Genomic DNA, 22,567 nt, shown 5'->3' on the forward strand with positions numbered 1-22,567 from the left:
AACATTGAGTTGGACGGCTATTAGCTTCCACTTCCTCGATGCACACATCAAGGAAAACTATATGAGCTACAGCATCCCATGTAGCTTTGCCAGTTTTCCCTTTTTCCATCTATAATGTACACACGACTTAACATCAACAATGAGTAATTCTACTCTAATTTGCACAGCAAAATGACCAAAAACAGTAGCTAAAATCTCTAGTTTCACAGCAAAATGACCAAGTACAGTAGCTACAATCTCTAATTTTCACAGCAAAATGACCAAACACAGCAAAATGGATATCAAAACACAAGCGGTCTCATACCAAATCCATCATTTATCCCATGCATCAACCATTCACACCATGCAAAAACAGTAACAGTGATTTGTTCTCACCTTGCGAGGGGAGTCAACACTGGCGATGAGATCCTTGCAGGCGCTGCGAGGGGAGTATGCAGGCAGGGGAGTATGTGGTAGGGGAAGAGGGGAGTATGCTGGCAGGGGAGTATGCGACAGGGGAAGAGGAGGGTGAGGGGTGGCGGCGGATCCGGTGGAGGGGTGAGGGGCGGCGGCTCTGATGGAGAAGACGAGGGTGAGTGGCGGCGGCGGCAGGGGAAGCGGTCGGGTCGGGGTGATGGCGGCGGCGACAGGGGAAGAGGAGGGTGAGCGGCGGATCCGGTGAAGGGGTGAGGGGCGGCGGCGGATCCCGGTGGAGGGGTGAGGGGTGGCGGATCCTGTGGAGAATACAAGGGGTGAGGGGCGGCGGGCGGATCCTGTGGAGAAGACGGGCGCTCGGGTCGGGTCTGCCTCTTTCGATGGGTCGCGCGGTGGCATTTTGGGAGTAATAACGGTTCGCCCTCGGGGGAGAAGCTCGGGAAATTGGTCCGGAGCGGTTTCTCCCCACAGCCCAATTTGCACTACGATTTGGAAGGGCTTCTAGGAAGAGCTGGGTAGAAGTTTTGCCTTCTTTTGGGCTTCGGCTGCCTAGGACCTGGAAGCTGGGCTAGAAGCCCAAAAGAAGGGGGCCTAAAAAAGGTTTCTTCCAAAAGTCTCTATACTCTAGTTTCTCAAAATAGAACAATCCACTTCCTTCTGAAAATTATATAACATCACCCGATCAAAGAAGTTTTGAGACGGAATCACTTAATTTTTTTAGTTCTCTCCACTATCTCACTTCATCCTTTAAACAAAGAGTTAGAAGGGGCAACAAATTTATGTTTTGGTAGCTGGATGTTCGTTTATGAGTATAGACATTTGATTATTTTGTTGAGTATGTCTATTCTGATTTTGCTGGTTTCTGAAGGAGCTTATCAATATTAGATTAAATTGAGCCTAGTTAATAAACTCGCAGTGCACGTGTAAATTTTTCCAATTATTTGCTCGAGTTGTTCGGCGGATCTAGCTCGTGGGCATTTCAGACGACTTGACGTCGTTGGCCTCTCGGCTATCTGTGTGCTCGTAGTCCTGTCTCTGCGTGGCGGCTGGAGTCCGTCTTATATGGCCGGCAAGTATTAAATGTGGCAACTCGCCCGCGAATACATGACCCAAATGGGTAGGATATGGGTCGACATTTACGCCATGGGTATACCCGATGGGTCGCCCAATTAATATTTTAATGAAATAAATATTTTTATTATTATGTAATATGTGGACTCTTTGTTTTTTTAGTGAAATGTGGACTCTTTGATGCAATAAGGATTAACTCATGAACCTTGCTGTAAAAAAATAAATAAAGACTAAGTGCAAAATTGACCTAGTAGCCCATGACTCTATGACCCACTTGGCCTGTTTGGCCATCTCTCTCGCTCAGTCAGGCTCACAGAAGAAAGGCATCGAGACGCCTTTTCACATCTCCCATTCCTACACTCGGCCATCATCTCTCGTTCTCTCTACTATGCTCTAGCTAGGCGCCACCATCATTCTCTCTCGCAGTCTATCTCATCAGTTTCTTCTAACAATTTGCCATCTCGTCGTGTAATTTAGCCCTAGGAGGAGACGGCCATGGCTGGGAAACGGAAATGGGGACCAGCCGTGGCCACGCCTGAGAGACAGAGGGGACGGCCATGGCTTCGATCCTTGCCCGATGGGTGCCCGATCGGGTATCATCTTCCGACTCCCGTAGTGTTTCGGCGGAGCGATATTTTTATCGTCAGATTCGGAGTTGTTGCCCGACTCTCGTAACGATTCCGCTGGCGATGAATTCCCTCGCGAAGATCCAATCCAATTCGGTGCAGGTAACGGGCCAGCTTACTTAGTAGGCCTAATATACATGCAATCTTGAGGGGTCCACAAATTTTTTGAAAAGTTTGACAGATGACGGTGAAGAAAACGGTCCGTATTTTAGATAGGTATAGATAAGTCGATTCTTAAGTTACTGGATACATGTTTTGTGTTTTAAGATTTAAAACGAATGATAAAAAAAGAAATATGGAAAATCATCCCAGTTGATACAAATCCAATGGTTTTAATATGTCAACTGAGATTTAAACCTCTTGCTAAAAATTAAACGCATGAGATATAGACACACCCTTAGTGAAGTGAAAAGTAGATTAATGATAGCTGTAAGAGTGCTTAAAGGGTAGTATCTTTGTTTCAAAGAAATTACATAGGGATTGTACAGTATTATATTCCTAAAGATTTTTTTTCTATACAGTTTTTTTGATTCAAAACCATATCATTTTTTTTCTATGGACTACTTTGCATGCAATTTCAAAGAAAAATTTCCATAAGATCGAATTTTTGGAAGAAAAAAAAAATCCTTTGTTTCTGTTAGAACTATTGCTAACACCCAATCCTTCAGGTAAGTTCATATGTTGTTTTCCTGTGGTGCAACCAAATATATCTATGTTTTAGATTTTTATAGGATTCAACATAGCATTACACTCAGTTCCTACATTCTGTTTTTTTCTTTTGAAATACTGCAAATCAAATGGGCTCTGATTGGGTCTGATCGTGAGATGAAAAATAGTATGTGTACATGGGGTGGGTTTAGAGAATAAAAGTTTACTATTTTCTTACTCTAGAAGAATTTAATTCGTCACTGATTTTGACCTGTCAATTGTTGATTTGGAAACCTAAAATTAGAACAGATGTGGATATTTCTTTTACAGGACAGATGATGGTATAACATTTTGTACGGATTATTCTAATACGCAAAAATGTACAGGCAAATAGAGATTACTTGTGTAGTTAACGCTAAAAAACAGTACTTTCCAAAAAAAAGATCTAGATATAAACAGAGGCAGTTTTGGTATTCACTAAATATTTTGTACAAGATAAGTTCAGCGACAAATTGGTAAAGATACATAAAGAAGTGATACTTGTCCTATTTCAAGGGATGAAAAGACGTCAAGCATGACTGAAGTTGATGCTTCACATCATGTTCCCTTTGCAATTTGTAAATAAGTCAATTCAGAATAGAATGTGCACACTGGCTCAAGGTGAGTATCTTTCCACAAGCTTGTCAACATGGAGAAGTATGTCATTGATGCGAGGGCGCATTGCAGGTTGTGGGTGAAGCATCCATGTAAGGAACTTGTGAAGCGAATCAGGGTAAGGGCTTGGTACCAACGGCCACTTCAATTGCACGTTCATAATGGCCAATTGCAAGCTTCCTCCAGATTCACCAAGAGCATATTCAAAGGGAGAAACACCATACCTAGGAAAATGAACATCAGATATTTATTAAGTACTTATAAGCTACCATCCCAATTGATGTTCATCTCATTAATGAATTTTCCAACACTAAGATAGTTTGATTATATCACAAGGAACTTTGGCAATATGTTTGCTCAACTTTAACTTATACAAAGTTGAGTTTGATCTTTAAGCTGCAAAACATTAAAAAAAAACATGTATGCACCTGGTACGATTGCTAATCCTTTCATGATTATTATATTAATCTTGAGTTTAAAAGTTGATCAATAACCATTCGTGGCACTATATTGTATGGGTTGCCGCTTGTCAGGGCTGAAAAACGTATGACATATGCGTACTAAGCTGAAAGAATTCATAGTAAACGTGTCAATGAATCATTATGCACCACACGTCCACACCCAAGAAGTTGGGAGCAATGGCATGCCACAAAAAAAATCGAGAATCATACTAACACATAAATCAACAAAAATGAACTGAATCAAGACTACTAAAGTTACTCGGGCAAAAGGCCACAAGGGAACTTACATGATGGCATAAAGAGTGCATCCTAGAGACCAGATATCTGTCCTCTCATCGATATCGGCATGACTTGGGCAGTCCCACAATTCAGGTGCACGAAAAGGCGCAGAGCAATGTTCAGCAGCCCATTCCTACACAGAACCAAGATATCACTAGTAATGTTTTGACTGCCACTGATTTCAAAGAACTAGCATTGAACTCTTTTTCAATTACACTTCTTCCAAGTAATAGTTTCATGCTCAAAACTAAGGATAACACATGTAGATGGTCAGTCAGGCTTGTAAGTTGTAACTTCACTAGTTTGAGGAAAGAATAGATAGTCAGAAACTCAGTTTCTAAATGTGATTATTCAGATTGCTGTAGATTACTACAAAACCTTGTTTAACTCTGAACCTTCCCTGGATATTTCCCTTTCCCACAACTTTTGGTCTGAGGAGGAGAAATCTCTGTAGAGGAAAATCTCCTTCTTACACAAAAATTCACTGAAGAGGAGATTAAAATGGCTGTGTTCAGCTCTTATGCTGAAGGGGCCCCTGGTCCTGATGGCTTTCCCTTTCTGTTCTATCAGAAATTCTGGGATACCATCAAATTTGATTTAATGGCTCTGTTTCCTAAGTTTGAGACTGGTACTCTAGACCTTCATAGATTAAATTTCTCTATGATCACTTTAATTCCTAAAGAGAATGATGCTACCAGTATCAAGAAATACAGACCTATTGCCCTCACCAACTGTAGTTTCAAAAAAAATTCCAAAGCTTGTACAAATAGGATTAGCCCTTGTGCTAACAGGATTATTAGCCCTAACCAAACTGTCTTCTTAAAAGGGAGATATCTCTTGGAGAGTGTGGTGGTTGCTCATGAGATTATTCATGAGGCCCACACCAGCTCTTCTCCTGGTCTTATCCTTAAACTTGACTATGAAAAGGTTTATGACAGAGTTGATATTTCCTTTCTCAGATCTGTCCTCAGACAGAGAGGCTTCCCCCCTCTGTGGCTCCAATGGATGGACTGTCTTCTCCTTAGAGGGTCTTTTGGAGTCAGAATCAATGACTGTGATAGTCCTTTTTTTGCAACTAGCAGGGAACTGAGACAGGGGGACCCTCTCTCCCCAATCCTTTTTAACCTGGTGGCAGATGTGTTTACTAAAATCCTAACCAAAGCTGCTACCAATAATCTGATTTCTGGAATGTTCCCTGCTGCCCAGACTGGGGGAGTTGTTAGTCTGCAATATGCAGATGACACTCTTCTCTTCTTAGATAATGACATACACAAAGCCAGAAACCTGAAGTGGTTTTTATCCCTATTTGAACAACTGTCAGGCATGAGAATAAACTTCCACAAAAGTGACTTGTACTGCATCAATTTGGATGATGATGCTGTTAGACCTTTTTCTCAAACTCTGGGATGCAAACTTGAAGGCTGGCCTATGAAATACCTAGAAGTTCCACTCCATTTTTGCAAACTAAAGAAAGAAGATCTACAACCAGTTATTGACAAGATTCTCAAGAGAGTTGCTGGTTGGAGGGGTAGACTGCTCTCCTATGGAGGTAGAATTACCCTGATCAGATCCTGTTTGGCAAGCATTCCCATTTACCTCCTCTCTGTCATTAAGTTCCCTAAATGGGCTATAAAAGAGATTAACTCCCAAATGGCCCATTGCCTCTGGGACAACTATGATGGACATGTTAAATACCACCTTGTTAATTGGGAATTAGTCTCCATGAAGCAAGATTTTGGTGGTCTAGGTATTCCTAGCCTGAGGGACCTGAACATATGTCTGCTAGCTAATTGGATCAAGAGATTCAACCTAGACTCCCATAAGTTGTGGAAAAACATCATTGATTTAAAATATAATACTGCTTCCCCAAACATTTTTGCTTGCTCTGACTCCATAACTTCTCCTTTTTGGAAAGGGGTTTTATGGGCTTCCCAAGCAGCAAAGATGGGTTACATTTGGAAGGTTGGAAATGGTGCTAGTGTTAAGTTTTGGGAAGACCAATGGATTGGAGGCTCTAGCCTGGCGATTCAATTTTGGGAAATCTACTATGTTTGTAATGAACATAATAAAACAATTGCTGACATTTGGGATGGTGTGGAGTTAAAACTCTCCTTTAGAAGAGGTTTTAACCCACATCTTATGCAACTCTGGATGATTTAATTGCTGTAGTTTCCTGCATCAATCTCACTGATGAGCCAGACCAGCTTATTTGGAAACTGGACAATAAAGGAGTCTACACATCCAAGTCTTTATATGCTGTGATTAATTTTAGGGGGATCTCCCCTGTCTCTATTCATTCTGTGTGGAAATTACATATACCCCCTAGGGTTAAAACTTTTCTCTGGCTACTTAATCACAATAAAATTCTCACTAGAGATAACCTGTCGAAACGTCAGGATATCCATGACCACACCTGCTTGTTCTGTCTGAATTGGAGAATGTTCAACATTTGTTCTTTGACTGTCTTGTTGCTCAGATACTTTGGTCTCATTTGAGCGATATGTTTAATGTTGCACTGGGCTCCAACTTAGAACACAATGCCTCTTTTTGGGGAAAAAACAAACGTTTTGAAGTGATTAATATGACTACTGCAGCTGTCTTATGGTCTTTGTGGAAGTGTAGAAATAACCTATTTTTTCGCTCTTCCTCCTGGTCTTCAATGCAGGTACTTTGGCACATGGCCCTGCGACACCTTCGATCATGGACACCGCTTTGCTCAGGCGCAGGACAAGGCGCTCTGGAGCATATCCTACAACAATTGGAGGGCAAATCGGTGGAGATCCCAAGACTACTCCCGGGATGAAGAAACGCAAGGCTCTCTCCATGCTGACTCTTGCAGCTTGCCAAGGGATTACCTCGATGTCCCTCCAGGAAGACGCGGGCTGAAACTCCTCACAATCTCCTATGATCTGAACCTCAGCCACCTTTTGCTTCGCTCAAATTGTAATGATTCCGCCTGGGTTAGAGGCTATCAAGGTGTTTTGTGTTGTTTTAAGTGGCATTAGGGCCTCTATGGCCGAGAACTAGAAACTGTTATCTGCCTTGAGCAGTTGCTACAAACTACTTTGTTTCGTTTGTTCATTGAATGAATGAAACAGGGGCGAATGCCCTTTTCCTCTAAAAAAGTTTCTAAATGTGTGCAAAGCCACTCATAATTAACTGCTTGTAACTTTTTTATTGATTAATCACAGTAGGAGCCTCTACTGCTGTTTTCTGGGTCAAAAGAAAAGCCATTCAATATTATGGAAAGTCAAAATAATACGAGAAAGAATAACATTCATAATAAATTGGCTATACATCTCAAATAGTGAAATCAAAATACTTTTATAGGACAATGGCCAAACTTCAAACAGGATTATGTGCAAACTGAAAACAAATATGCTATTGAGAAGAACTGTCTGAGGGCATGGAGCTAAGACAAACCTGCAACCGTAATGCTTCAGAACGAGAACGTATTTTATTTCTTGCAGGCCGTGAACTTCCAAAATCCATCAAAGTTGCAAGAGGCGCTTGTCCTTTTCGATGAGTTATAAGAACATTGCCAGGCTTGACATCATTATGGGCATATGGTGGATCAAAACTGTGCATGTGCTTCACTCCTTCACAGATCTGTTGATAGTAGTATATTAGTAGATAAAAGAGATGCAAGATGGAGAAGAAGTGACCGCAACAGTTACTGTGCAACTTCTTTTATAGAGGAAATTATATTTACAAAAGGATAGTCTAGAACTATTTTCACCTCAAAACAGTATGCAATGTGCAGTTTCAATACTTTGATGCGTCGAGAGAACAATTGATGCCGAATATAGAACAAAGCGAGACAGAGACATGATTTTATATCTCATTAGTACCTATGAAGATATGTGACATGGAAAGTAAAAAGGAATCAGGGTGGGTGACGGGAGGTAGAGGGTAGGGGGGGCGGGGGGAGATGATGAATCTAACATCTTACAGATCCCCAAGATTTCCCCAAGCTAACAAGAGGACAGAAGCCATTTTTTAATAGTAGTACGAAAAAGAATGTGTGTCATCACCTGCGATTATATTCTATTACTAGCAGAGTGAGCAATACAATTATGCGAGACAAAGATTCAGTACTAACACGAGAATTTCGTTCTTCATAAAGATCGTCGAAGAATAATACGGAGTATGGTTAAATGTTCCATACTGAACATCAAATTTACTCATTGGCAAAAGCATGATAGAAGCAAAGGACTCACCAATACTTCAAATAAAGATACGACATCATCATTCATCAAGAAACAGTATACTTATATAATCATCCTGTAAAAAAACTGACCTGCCGGAATATTTGCAAAATATGGAATACTGAATAGAATTCCTTCCTAGACCACATGGCTTTTGAATTGTCGAACAAAGTACCATCCAAATAGACCGGGAAGAGTAAGTAGGCTTCGTGGCTCCAATCACCCTGTTCAGTCTATATATCTCAAAGGTGTGACGAGTAATTAACATAACGAAACTATAAGATGTTATGGAAAGGCTAGATTCAAATTGCTGGGTTCATTTTGCTTGTTGTTTCTCTAGAGTGTACTGATCAGACAAATACATACCTCAGACATATATAGTGCACTTTTTACACTATTTACTAACCTAGACTAACTTGCCTATCTTTAACATGATTTTCTCGAGTCTTGCACAATGCACACAGTTTGATACTTCAATATTGTATTATGGGATCGTAGGTACAAAAGACAGATGCAAAACATGTTACCTTAACTGCTATTATGGCATGATCAAGAAGCGGTAGCAGATTGGGATGGTTGAACAACGACGAAACACGGATCTCCTCCTTCACCAGATCCAGTTGCTCCTTGCTCTGAATCAACACCTTCTTCATAGCATACGTCCCATCCTCTGAAGCAACATTAGCATGTCAGCATCATCAAACCTTAGAGAGCTCCTAAATTTCCTAGTTGTTGGAACAAAAACTTCAGTTGTGTACAACAAGCGGTGTAATTCCGAATTTAAACCCAGCTCATGAAAACATCTGGTAGCAAGGGGGGCAGGGAGGATGGAACGAAATTTACACGATTTTGTACACAGAAACGCCAAGGTACACTCGTCGGCTCAAGAAATGGGAAGTAATTGGCGGATTCCCTTCAAAACCGAATGGGAAAAACTTACGAGCCAATCCAACAGAACGCACACGAGAAACGGAGGCGAGTTGGGAGGGGATCGGACGGGACCTGAGACGTGGGAGGGGTGCCTGCCGCGCGCTGCGTCGGAGGAGGCTTCGTGCTCCTTGACGAGGTAGACGAAGGCGAAGCCGCCCTCGCCGATCTGGCGGAGGACGCGGAAGCGGCGCTCGTTGATCCACACGTCGCCGCCGCCGGTCGCCGCGTCGTAGAGGGCGTTCAGCCCCGACATGGAGCAGCCCATCCTCGGCGACCTCCTCCTCCTCGCCGTCGGCAAACCCGCGCGCGCGTTCTCGTCACCGGCGACTGCGACGGCGAGGGTGGGTGTCGGGTCAGCTGTGCTTGTTCTATTGGGTCGACGCTTTCGCGGGTCCACCAGCGGACGACGACTTGGGAGTTGGGACTCTTGAGTTTTGTTGCTTCCTTGGTCAGGAAACGTAAACAACACAGAAAGTCAAAACTGCGGGAAAAGAAAAGCAGTATGGTTTCCTTTTCTTTTGTTGACAGCCAAAAGGCCATATGAATTCACCGCGTGGAATACCGTGGCTAGCCATATTATTCAATAAAAGAATTGGTACTCCTGTTATGAATTTTGTACTACTGTAATATAATTAATATAATTTTCTGTGTGGCTTTTCTTAAGAAATTTATGTCATTAATTATATAATTGGAAATGCAATTCGCCACAAGCGGCCAAAATCCAAGTAGCGCTGATAACACGTGACACCCAACCACACCGGGGTGAACACGTGTAAGGCCACTTGTCAACAACACTGAACTCACCGCTTAACTCTTTTTTTTTTCGAGAAACTCACCGCTTAACTTAGCATCACCATCGGACATACCAAATTAGAGCTTTACTATCTACGATGTCTAACTGCTTGTCAGAGAAATTGACCGACGAGCACTACGTGGTACGACCAAACCAACGGTCTGTATAGCAACCTCCAAACCTAGAGGTCAAAAAACCATATGAAACCATGTGGTTTTGTGATTCTTGTGCTTCAGATAAGAACAAACCTCATCCATGGGCAAATGGTTACCCGTCATGAACTGGAAGTCACTGGAGAGAAGGATGATGGTGATCTTATAACTACATCGTGGGCTTCTAGTAAAGGAAGTATAAGAGTGTATTTGGTTGAATGTATATACATTGATGGGACAATAATAGACAAATTTTATCGGGATTGCCAAGTGGTAGGGTCACATGGATATAGATAGCAAAAAAAATTGAAATTCCATATAAATGTTGGTTGAGGAGATCCAAAATAATTGGTCTAATGAGTTCGGCTAGCGGCAGAATCGTTAATGGTCTCACTCAACTCTCACCTCCCATGGTATCAGTCTCTCCCCGCAAACTATATCTCCCTCGGCTCACAACTTTTCTTTGAAAAAATTTCTTCCAATTGCGACGACGTCAGACTAGAGTTGATTGCGATGGCAAGCAGTGCGTTCCTCACATGCCCACATCCCCCAGCTTCCCTCCAATGACATGTTCTGCCGGTACCACGTTGTGGACCCTCACAACCTCGAGCACCACGAGTGGCGGGCGATGTTGAGGGATGTGGGTTCAGATGAACCAACATCATCCGTGAAATCACATTGAAATATAGTATTTTTTTTGTTAGAAAAATTATGAAGTGATCTTCGAAGGGTCGCACTCATATATCCTTCGCTCTAGATCCACCAGAAAGCACCACGGCGGCGCCACCTTGCCCGTGCTTCCAGGACAACGGCAACAAGCAGGACGCATTCATCGGCCGAGGCAAATCATTTACCTTAGACCTATCACTTGCCTAAGAGCAGCAACAATATGGTGATGTGAGGCAGCATACAAGACTTTGAATATAATTTTTTTGCTGAGTTGGAAGGAAGAAAAGAGGAGAGAGGAGAAAAGCAGGATGTCAATTAATGGTTAGCTGAAAACACGTGTTCCTAGACTCCGATGAGAGTGAGATATGGACCAAGCATTACTAAAGTAGTACATTATTATAACTATTGTACTACCTCTTTTGTTGGACGGAGGAAGTACTCGTTATAAATAACATGACATGAGCTAATAGTCAGTGGGAGGATATATTATTATCTCTGCGCTAACCACATATGAGCAAATGGCATACTATCTCCTTAACTAATTGATCACCACGGAATTATTCATGCCGATACGGTCCATATATGAATAGGTTCTAAAAAAAAGTCCATATATGAATAGCAATCCTTACGCGAGGCCATACCTAACTTTGGTGCTGTCTTGTGCCATTGAGGCATTAAGCTATGACACAACACCATGACATGACATGCTTTGTCGCATTTGTGCAATTGCCCGTGTGTTGACATTGCAATAACTTAATTATTTATTGTGTCTTTTCATTCTAATAGTGTCAGGGGGATGACCCGGGTAGGTCATGATGACACAACTTTAGCCGAGATAACGGAGGCAAAGCCGGCAAGGTTATGTATGCCGGCATCGTAAAGTCAAACTAACACTAAGCCGGCATCCTGGACGTATGCCGGCATGACCATATTGTCTTATGAGTTTGCAGGATAAGGACGAGCATCTTAATCTCGGCCCACGCCGAGATCTCTCAACGGTCTTATCCTGACCACGCGGCAGAGGATAAAGCAGCGTCATCACTATCGTGGAAAAGGCAGTCGCCGCTTACGTACCGGTGCCAGGCGACTGCACAAGAGAAGCACCGAAAGAGAATCTCTGACGGAAGCCGGAAGATGATAGCGGTATTTTCTACAGGGTGCCAGGGAAAAGTAAAGTTGTCTTGTCCCCTATGGTGCCACCGGGAGGGAACCAAGCCGCGTGCCCGGCGGGGCCCAAGGAAGGTGACGTTAGAACTCGGCCCACATGTCAGTGTGACATGGGCGGCCTATAAATAGAACCTCACTCTTCTGTAGAAATGGACGGAGCACTTAGGCATCTAGGCTTTCCCCTTCTTCTTTTTCCTCCTCAAGAATACAGCTCAAGGAGCGCCATTGTAGAACTTGTCTATCTCGGCTAATACAACAAAGCAGGAGTAGGAGTCTTACCTCGACAAGAGGGCTCTGAACCTGGGTAAATCTGTGCGTGTTTGTGTAACTTGTGCGTCTTTTCCTTCACGTCCTCCCTTCTCCGGTTCCTCCATCGTCCATCGGCCCCAAGTTAAGCCATCATATGGCATCTGCCGTGACACCACCACGACAGTTGGCGCCCACCGTGGGCCAGCAGCGACGCTGGCTGGAGTCTTTATCCGGACGGGAAGCTTTCTCGCCACCGGAGAGCGCGTGGTCTCCGGTTTGGTCCAGAGATTCGGCTCTCTGGGCTTCATCGACAACAACGCGGGCTGCTTCAACAACGCACCGCTTCCCTGCGCGGGCCGCTTCATCAACTTCGGCATGCACGAGGTTTATGTTGCTACTGACAGCCCTTGCAGGTACCCAGAGCAGGTGATGGTGGCCGAAGACCACCCCGCCGCCCGCACGGTACACGGCCGGCATGTCGACTGCCCCGCTGACTGTGTGGAGGTCATGGTGACGGCTCATGGCGCTGATGCTGGAAGGGACGCTGCGGGAAGCGGCGCGTTCCCAACCAAATCCGGAAGAACGGCGAAGCTCCCCCTGGAGAAGCCGGAGAACATCGCTGCTCAAGCCGGCACGTCGGCTCTGCCGTCGAAGCCGACCCAGCTCCAGGTCTCCATCGAACGGTTGGCCGCGCTGGTGGCGTCGAACGCCAACCCGGCCCAGCTGCAGGCGAAGCTGGAGCTAGAGTTGGAGCGACAAAAACTGCTGAAGGAAGCTGTTGACGTCGCTCATGCTCGACAACAACTGGATATTTCACTCCGTGAGTATAACAAAGCCCATGGTCTTAGTTCTACTGCATTTACTAACCCTAGCCGAGTTGGAGAGGTGCGTAACCGTGGCAAGAACTTGAATGCCGAGATGACTAGAGATGGCAGGGGTGTGCCAGCAGTGTCGGCAAGTTACGCATCGGCGCTAAAGCCGAAAGACAATAACCTTGTCAAGAATCTCAGAGCTGCTGCGACTGCGGCCGAAGAGCTGCCGAGTCTTATAGGAGAGGCACTCCGACAGCAGTAGTTGCGCGTGAAAGAGCTGCTTTGCACATCTAATGAGCAGAATGAGGCATACATGAAAACGCACAGCAAGCCTGGCGCATCTCAGGTTATTCACTCGGCAGCGGATGCCGGAGGGCGAGTTGACAAGCAAGCGTCCTCGCCTGGTGGCAAGCGAGACAAAAGTGTCAACTCTGGCCGGGATAAACAGCTGGAGCGTTATGACCCAGCCCTGGCCGAGAAACAGATGGTCAGAAGTGTTGATGACAGCCAGAGTGGCCTACGTCCCGACGACAATCGCCGGGACCACCAAGAACGTTACTCGTTTGATCATGGACACCGACCTCGGGGTCCGGCACCCAATACTGCTGCAGGTCAGCAAGGTGTCGGGCGCAACCCCCCGTATCGAGGTGAAGATCGTCGGTATGACCGTTATGATGATGGATACTTGGCCATCAATGATGAGGGTTATATTAGGCGAGAGCGTGATAATCTCGGCCCACTCGGAGCCCGAGTTGGGAACAGGCAAGTGTCGCCCCTGGATGCCCGACATCGGCTTGACAGAATTTATCTGTCTGAACTTCTGGAGGAGCAACGCCCTCCGGGACCGCGTTGTTTTGCGCATCGGATCATGAGGGAGAGACCAGCCCCGGGTTTCCAGCTGCTCAGGGGTACGAGAACATATGACGGCAGTACTAAGTCGGATGATTGGCTAGAAGACTACGTCACTGCAGTAAGTGTGGCAGAAAATTCGAACGAAAGCTCTCGATCTATCTATGCTTCATTCTTCTGAAGGTGGGAAAAAAGATCAAACTGATTAGTTATAAAAATTAGGGTTTGAAACTTAGGTAATTAACTTCTTCTGCTTAACCCAAAAACAAATTGGATCGATTTTTCAAAAATCGAATTCAGTTAAGATAGGGGAAATTAAGATAGCAATTTCTGAGCCGTATGAGGTAGGTGGCAACCACAGATGGACGGTACGTTATGTACCCCAGATGCTGGTAGGGCCGGCAAGGATATGGCTGAACAATTTGCCGGAAGGCAACATCAATTGCTAGATCAACTTTGAAGAAGCTTTCCTCAGCAATTTCACTAGCACTTACAAGAGGCCAAATCGCTCTCAGCAGTTGTCCATGTGCAAGCAAAGAGACAACGAGACTGACCGGGATTACCTGACAAGATGGAACAATCTCCGCAATTCCTGTGAAGGGATAGTGGAATCGCAAGCCATAGCGTGGTTTGCCCAAGGATGTCGGCACGGCCGCATGTTGTGGCAGAAGCTGCAAAGAGAGATGCTGGCTACCCTATCTGTCCAGATCGCCGACATGTATGCGCTTGGCGATCCGACTCAGCCATCGCTGATGCCAGCAGAACCGCTAAGGGAGTAGCCGACATACAATCCAACCGGGGCATTCCGGAGGAATGATCATCAAGATCACCACAACAAGAGAAGGGATGACAGGCCGAAGTACCGATATGGGCCAGCCCATGTTGCCGCTATTCAGGATCAACCTGATGCCGGCTCAAGCCAGCGTCAGAAGACAGGAAATCAGCAGTGGGTCAAGAAGGGAGAACAAAAGAAGTCCTGGCAGGATAAGCCAAAGTATATGTTCGAGGTGATGCTGGATCAGCCTTGTCGTTTTCACACGACCAACCCCAACAAGCCGGCGAATCACACAACGCGGCAATGCAGCTAGATGCAGTGGGCCGAGAACGGAGAAGCAAGTCGGTTGCCCCCTCCCCCACCGCTCACCGGCGCTAATGCCCAGATTCAGGGACCCCCTCCGGTGAATAATGCCGTCAATCAGGTGGAAGACCAAGGTATTCCGCAACATGCCAGAAGAAATGAGTACAAAGAGCATCACCAAAGCTATATGATCTTCATCATTGAGCCAACTGACAAGCAAAGTCAGCGCAGGTTAGAGATGGAGGTCAATGCTGTTATGCCGGTTGTTCCAAAATTCATGTACTAGTCGGAGTAGGAGATCAACTGGAACCAGGCAGACCATCCTAAAGTTATGCCCAACCCTGGTGGATACGCTCTGGTGGTCGACCCGACACTCATCGGACCCGATTTTAACATCAAATTCACTCGGGTTCTCATTGATAATGGGAGCAGCATAAATATTCTGTACCGGGACACGATGCTTAAACTCGGCATTGCTTATAACATGCTTGAGCCTAGCCGGACTACCTTTCACAGTATTGTGCCGGAAGTGTCTTGTGCACCGGTAAGCAAGATCCGAGTCGACGTCCTATTCGGCACCAGGGAGAACTGTCGGACCGAGAACCTAGTGTTCGAGGTGGTAGACCTTAGCAGTCCGTACCACGCGTTGCTTGGCAGACCGGCACTTGCCAAGTTCATGGCGACTACTCACATTGGCTATCTGAAGATGAAGATGCCGGGACCAAATGGTACCATAACCATTACTGGCAACTACAAACGCTCAATGGAGTGCGCAGCGGCCGGATCTGCTTTGGCCGAGTCGCTTGTCATCGCTAGCGAGAAGTAGAAGTTACAAGAAGCTGTTGCGATGGCTCAAGCGGCACAAATTGGCCTACCGACTATGACCAATCCTCATGGAAGTGTGGCTTTTCAGGCAGCCAAGGAGACAAAGAAAGTACAGGTTGACAACGAGTTCCCGGACCGCACCGTTATCATTGGTGCCGGCCTGGGTGAAAAATAGGAAGGCGAGCTCACCAGCTTCCTCCGTGAGAATCAGAACATCTTCGCATGGTCAAATCAAGACCTGCCGGGTGTGCCGAGGGAGTTGGCTAAGCACTCATTACATGTCAGACCAGACGCAAGACCGGTGAAGCAGCCCCTTCGACGCTTCACTGACGACAGAAGGAAAGTCATATCGGAAGTGGTATCCCAGCTTCTGGCTGCCGGCTTTATCATGGAAGTGTTGCATCCTGACTAGCTGGCAAACCCGGTCATGGTTGAGAATAAGAAAGACGACCCAACTGCTGCCAAGGTGTGGCGAATGTGTATCGACTACACCAGCCTGAACAAGGCGTGTCCCAAAGATCCTTTTCCATTACCTCGGATTGATCAAGTGATTAATTTTACAGCCGGGTGTGAGTTGCTGTCTTTTGTAGACGCGAACTCTGGTTTTCACCAGATACCGTTGAACCCTAATGATCAAATAAAGACATCATTTATCTCCCCGTTCGGGGCTTATTGCTATCGTACTATGCCGTATGGTTTGAGAAATGCAGGGGCTACTTATTAAAGATGCATGCAGAAATGCTTGCACGACCAATTAGGCAAAAATGTGCAGGTATATGTCGACGACGTCATCATAAAAAAAAAGGAAAGCGCCACGCTCCTGGATGATATCCGGGAAACATTCGCAAATCGGAGGAGATTCCGCATGAAACTGAACCCGGCCAAGTGCACATTCGGTGTGTCGGCGGGGAAGTTGCTTGGGTTCCTGGTATCAAGCCGAGGTATAGAAACGAACCACGTGTAAATTGCTGCCATAGAAAGAATGAAACTGCCAAAGTGCCTCAAAAATGTGCAAACATTCACTGGATGCCTAGCATCGCTAAGTCGTTTCGTTAGTCGGCTGGGTGAAAAGGCTATACCAGCTGATGAAAAAAAGCGACAAATTTGTGTGGACGCAACAAGCAGACCTAATTTTTCAAGAGCTGAAGAAAATGATTGCTACGGCACCAATATTAGCCTCGCAAATGGAGAAGGAGCCAATGCTGTTATACATAGCAGCAACGAACCGAGTCGTTAGTGCCGTCATCGTGGTGGAAAGAGATGAAAATGGCAAATCGGTGCAAAGGCCGGTATATTACTTGAGTGAGGTGCTATCGTCGTCTAAGCAGAATTACCCCCAATACCAGAAAATGGCGTATGGCGTGTATATGGCGGCAAAGAAGCTAAAGCATTACTTTGAAGCACATTAGATCCGAGTTATATGCGAGGCGCCCGTCTTGGAAATCATGAGTAACAAAGACGCGAGCGGCCGGGTCGCAAAGTGGGCTGTCGAGTTAGCACCCTATGCGCTGCAGTACGACAGACGGGATGCTGTGAAATCTCACGCTCTAGCGGATTTTTTGGTGGATTGGGCCGAGATGGAGTATGAACCACTGCCCCCGGAAACTAACTACTGGAAAATGCATTTTGACGGTTCTAAGATGAAAAGTGGGCTTGGTGCCGGCATAGTTCTGACGTCGCCAAAGCATGACCAACTTAAATACGCATTGCAAATTCACTTCGCAGCATCCAACAATGTTGCCGAGTATGAGGCACTTATGCACGGACTGAAAATGGCAAGGGAAATTGGAGTCCGTCGGATTCAATGTTTTGATGATTCCGATCTGGTAGTCCAGCAAGCCTCCGGCAATTGGGATGCATTGGATGCCAATATGGCATTATACCGGTTCCATGTTCAGAAGATCAGTGGCCACTTCGAAGGGTGCAAATTTCACCATATACCGCGGGCGGAAATTGAGGCAGCCGACACACTGTCGAAACTCGGCTCAACACGACAGGCCATTCCGGCTGGTGTGGCATTGGAGCACTTACGCAAACCATCCATCAAGCCATCAAGAGAATTGGTGTTGATATTTATCCCGAAAAGCTCAAAAGCCGATGTCGCCTCCATGGACATTGACAGTGGCAACGGTTCCGGTAACCCGGGGACTGAGCGCCTTAACTCGGCAGAAGCAATGGCGGTTGAGCCAATGGAGATAGACGTATCGGATGAGCTGATCTTCACCACTCGTCCTGTGTCGGATTGGGCGCAACCGATAATGTCTTACCTCAAAGATGGGAATCTCCCAAAAGAGGAAGTGACAGCAAGACAAATTCAGAGAAGGGCGAAGGCGTACACCATCATCAATGGCGAGCTATACAAGAGGAGTGTCACGAATGTCCTGCAGCGATGCGTCGAGCCGAAGAAGGGCAAGAAATACTCCGGGATATTCATCAGGAAGAGTGCGGCCATCATGCATCTTCACGAACGCTAGTGGGCAAGGCATTCCGACATGGTTTCTACTGGCCAAGTGCACTACAGGAAGCAGAAGACATAGTCAGGAAGTGTAACGGCTGCCAGAGATATGACAGCAAGATTCATATGCCGGCATCCGAGCTTAAAACTATTCCAATCACTTGGCCGTTTGCTGTTTGGTGTTTGGATATGGTGGGACCGTTCAAGCGGGCGCGAGGAGGCATGACGCATATCTTGGTTATGGTCGACAAATTCACCAAGTGGATTGAGGTAAAGCCGATACGAAAATGTGATGGCTAAACTGCGGTATCATTCCTGAAGGACATTATCTTGAGATATGGGTACTCGCACAGTGTCATCACGGATAATGGAACGAACTTCGCGGAAGGACCTTTCGCGCGATTTTGTGCTGAAAAGAAAATCAGACCGGAGATCGCTTCCGTAGCATATCCTCAGTCCAATGGACAAGTTGAAAGAGCAAACGACATGATTTTAGCCGGCATTAAACCTCGGCTAATCGAACCATTGGAACGTACTCCAGAATGCTGGCTGGACGAACTCCTGGCTGTGCTATGGAGTCTCCGGACGACTCCCAATCGCTCCACAGGCTACACGCCAATTTTCCTCGTATACGGGGCGGAAGCTGTCCTACCAGCGGACATTGAACATGACTCTCCACGAGTGACCATGTATACGGAAGCTGAGGTAAAAGAGGCTCGAGAAAATGATGTCGACCTGCTCGAAGAAGCACGGGAATTGGCTCTGTCTCGGTCGGCTATCTATCAACGACACCTAAGGCGTTATCATAGCTGAAAGGTCAACCCGCGGGTATTCCGAGAAGGGGACCTCATTCTCCGACTACACAAACTGTCACCCCCATGGGAAGGACCCTTCATTGTGAGCAAAGCGATTCACAATGATTCCTACTATCTTATAGATGCACAAGATCTCAAGGCGAACAGGATGGACCGGTCAGGCGAGGAGACCAAGAGGCCATGAAATGTAGCTTTGCTTTGTCCGTTCTATACTTGAGAGATGAGTATTTGTATCGTTTCCTTTTTATGTTGAATGTTTTAAGACAATGAAATTATCCACTGGGTTCTTAAAAGGAACTCGGGGACTTCCATGTCATTTAAATGTTGTATCGCAATTATCTTGCGTATGTCGGCGTGGCTTAGTTGTGTAATCTTATGTCGGTTTAGTAGTGTGTCAGTATTGAAAATCCCCTATATGACTTCGCTGATATCCGCAACCCGGCTTCATGGCAAGCTAGAGATGGGTACGAGATAACTGAACACATGAAAAGAGATTACGGAAACAAGCAAAAAAGCGATCCGGGATGCGTCTTGTCTTAACCCGGCATTTCTTTCCTAACTCGGTTATTGCCAAGCGAATTCGTCGAGCTCATTTTTTCCAAAAGGATAGTTTTATGACTTTGCGATTCATACGTCGAACGCCGATAAGGCAGACAAAAGAGCCGAGGTCATAAAATTTTACTAAAAGGAAAAATGGACTAGGGGACTCGGTCAGGAATTTGATAAGCAAAAGACTTATATAAATTAAGAAGACGATGTCTTGCAAACAAAAATATATTATCCCGGTTACATATGCACCCGGCATCCCGAGGATCTAACAATTCTAAAGTTTTTCTTTCCGACAAAGCTAAGAAGAAACGGAGGGGTTGTTGGCGTCGGAACTCGGAGCATCCGTCGCGGACTATTCTAAACCCGGCCTGAATCTCAGGGAATAAGTGTTTGAAGTTTCTAAAGCTTCAGGCCAACTATTCTAAACCCGGCCTGAATCTCGGGGAATAAGTGTTTGAAGTTTCTAAAGCATCAGGCCGACTATTCTAAACCCGGCCTGAATCTCGAGGAATAAGTGTTTGAAGTTTCTAAAGCTTCAGGCCGATTATTCTAAACCCGGCCTGAATCTCGGGGAATAAGTGTTTGAAATTTCTAGAGCTTCAGGCCGACTATTCTAAATCCGGCTTGGATCTCGGGGAATAAATGTTTGAAGTTTCTAAGTGTTGCACAGTGTTTGAAGTTTTTAGAGGATAAGCTTCAGGCCAACTTATGGATACTATACTGAAATTAAAAGTAAAATCTTTTAAAGAATTCTTCGTACCTCTGCAGATCGGCTGGCCTCAAACAAGGCCACCCTCACTTGGTACATCCGAGCAGCCACTGATTCTGGAGTCGCTGCAAGTGGAGGTCCCACCAGCGGGCTTTGCCGGGCCGACTGAAGGGTGCTGGAGGTCACCTCGTAATTGTCGGCGTTGTTCCAGTCCGTTACGAACTGGCCCAGTGACCCCCAACTGTGCCCGCTGGTCGTCCGCAGGAGAACTCCCTAGTGCCTTCCGGAAGGCTGCGGGCCAGAGGAACCCGGAGCCGCCGATCCTGCCGGGGTTGCAGAGCTCTTAGCCTTCTTGGCTTTTGCAGTAGCAAGATGGGTGGCTTGCGGCTACGGTGGCGGCGATGGAGCTGTTGGAGTGGATTGCAGCCCTTGGGGTTCTTGGGGCCCCGTTGCCAGCTGTTGCGCGGTCTTCGTGGCCTGCGGCTCTGTCACCGTCTCGGTTGCCGCTAAAGAAGGTGCAGTCCTTGCAGCTGAGGTCCCGGCTGAGGCGACGTTCAGCGCATTGACGCTCGGGCCGACATCCTGGACAGAGGATGTCGGATCCACGACGGTCTCGGTCTCACCCGTGGCTTGGGTCGTAGCCTTGCCACGGGGAGATGGGGCCGCCGGAATCTCAGACGCGATACATGTCTGAGATTGCGTGGCCGTCAGAGCCGCCCTGCAGAGATAAAAGTTAGGCGTTGGCATAACAATAAAGAAGGAAACTGGCATCGATGGTTGAGGTAATATCGGCCTTACCCAGCGACCAGTGGCTTAGGCTTGGGTCCACGTACCGCAGTTTTCTTCCGCTTCATGTTCTGCGGAAGATCTTTTTCGGCAGGGCGCTTCACAACTGCGCGTTTCACTCGGACCGGCGCCGCAGCGACAGCCGGGTCCGATGCCTCAACAGCAGGCTCGCCCGAGTCGGCTATTTCCGGGATAGAGCAGGAATAAGTATTTTGGTGACGAATACTATAAGGACTGCGAGAAAGTGTTGGAGATCCTTACATTCAACACGACGAGGGCCGGCATGGGTGATCGGCATGAAATCCTCGGAGTCCGAGTCCTCGGCATCAATGGACCTGCGCGGGGCCGCGAAGCATTTGTCCGGGGAATTCTCGTCCTCATTGCGCTGAAGAGAGAACCTCTGCATAAAAAGATCAGATTGAGCCGAGATAAGCCTTCCTCAGGTAAATGCCGGCATAACCATATGTCGGATGTGAACAGGAATTAAATGAGAACAAAACTTACCGGAGGAGCGCGGCGATCCCGGCTATATGCCGGCATGCCCCATGTCCATCGCTCCGACATGCTCGTCTTGGCAATCGCCTTGACCCGGCGACGGACTTCAGCATGAGTGAGCTTGAAGGTTGACACTCTGTCCGGATCAAACTGGCCGCCATAGAAGCACATCTTGTGTACTCGGCGCTGGAGCGGACATAGACGCCGGTATATGAAGGTGGCCAACAAGTCGTCAGCCATCATCTTGTTGTCCTTAAGTTCGAGGATGCCGGCGTGGATCTCATTGACCTCCGGGAGGGTTTCCTTCGGATCATACGTCCAGTTCCTCTTCTCCTCCGGGGGGGGCGACTTCGAATCCCGGCGGGTTGATTCTGTCGGTGTCGGAGGTGTTCTTGACGTAAAAGAAGGTCTTGAGCCACTTTTTACAGGACTCAAGCCCTGGATCCTAGGGAAGGCCGAATCTCGGCGAGGTATAACGGTGGCGGCGCCGCATTAGGTCATCGGCTTAGTGGCGCCGGGATTCTCCTTGTCAGGAAGAACATGGGGCCGGAACATAAAGTACCTGGCCCACAGGTCAATAGAGGGCCAGAGGCTGAGATAGACCTCGCAACAGGTGACGAATGCCGAAAGAGTAAGGATGGCATTCGCCGGAAGGTGGTGCGACTGGAGGCCGAAAAAATCTAGGAAATTCCTAAGAAAATCGGACCTTATCCCCCCGTTAGTTTAGAGGAGTGCAGAGTTCAAGTCGTAGGTGGTGTCTATATCGGCAGAAGTAAGTTTTCAACGGTCGGCCATGGAGAAGAAAAGAATCTCGGCTAGGGGTTGGATAAGCACGTCGACCCGGAATGTCGGAATGAGCTGATCTCGGCTAGG

The 22,567-nt window shown here is 46.5% G+C and overlaps 1 protein-coding gene across 2 annotated transcripts; it reads right to left on the minus strand.

The window, feature by feature from the left end:
- Nucleotides 1–3,188: 3,188 nt before the first annotated feature.
- Nucleotides 3,189–9,730, minus strand: LOC100842798 (serine/threonine-protein kinase 16). 2 transcript variants are annotated; one of them, XM_010239820.3, is made up of 6 exons: nt 9,364–9,730; nt 8,889–9,031; nt 8,454–8,594; nt 7,577–7,762; nt 4,162–4,286; nt 3,189–3,637 (listed from the first exon to the last, which is right to left on the minus strand). In XM_010239820.3, exons 1-6 carry the CDS (start codon nt 9,554–9,556, stop codon nt 3,415–3,417), a joined length of 1,011 nt encoding a protein of 336 aa, XP_010238122.1. In that variant the 5' UTR covers nt 9,557–9,730; the 3' UTR covers nt 3,189–3,414. The 2 variants fall into 2 exon arrangements, with proteins under 2 accessions (XP_010238122.1, XP_010238123.1); XM_010239821.3 differs by having other exon boundaries at nt 8,454–8,585; nt 9,364–9,725.
- Between the last annotated feature and the right edge of the window lie 12,837 nt (nt 9,731–22,567).

This window comes from Brachypodium distachyon, chromosome 4, assembly GCF_000005505.3.
Source record: "Brachypodium distachyon strain Bd21 chromosome 4, Brachypodium_distachyon_v3.0, whole genome shotgun sequence".
NCBI classification, from domain to species: Eukaryota; Viridiplantae; Streptophyta; class Magnoliopsida; order Poales; family Poaceae; genus Brachypodium; species Brachypodium distachyon.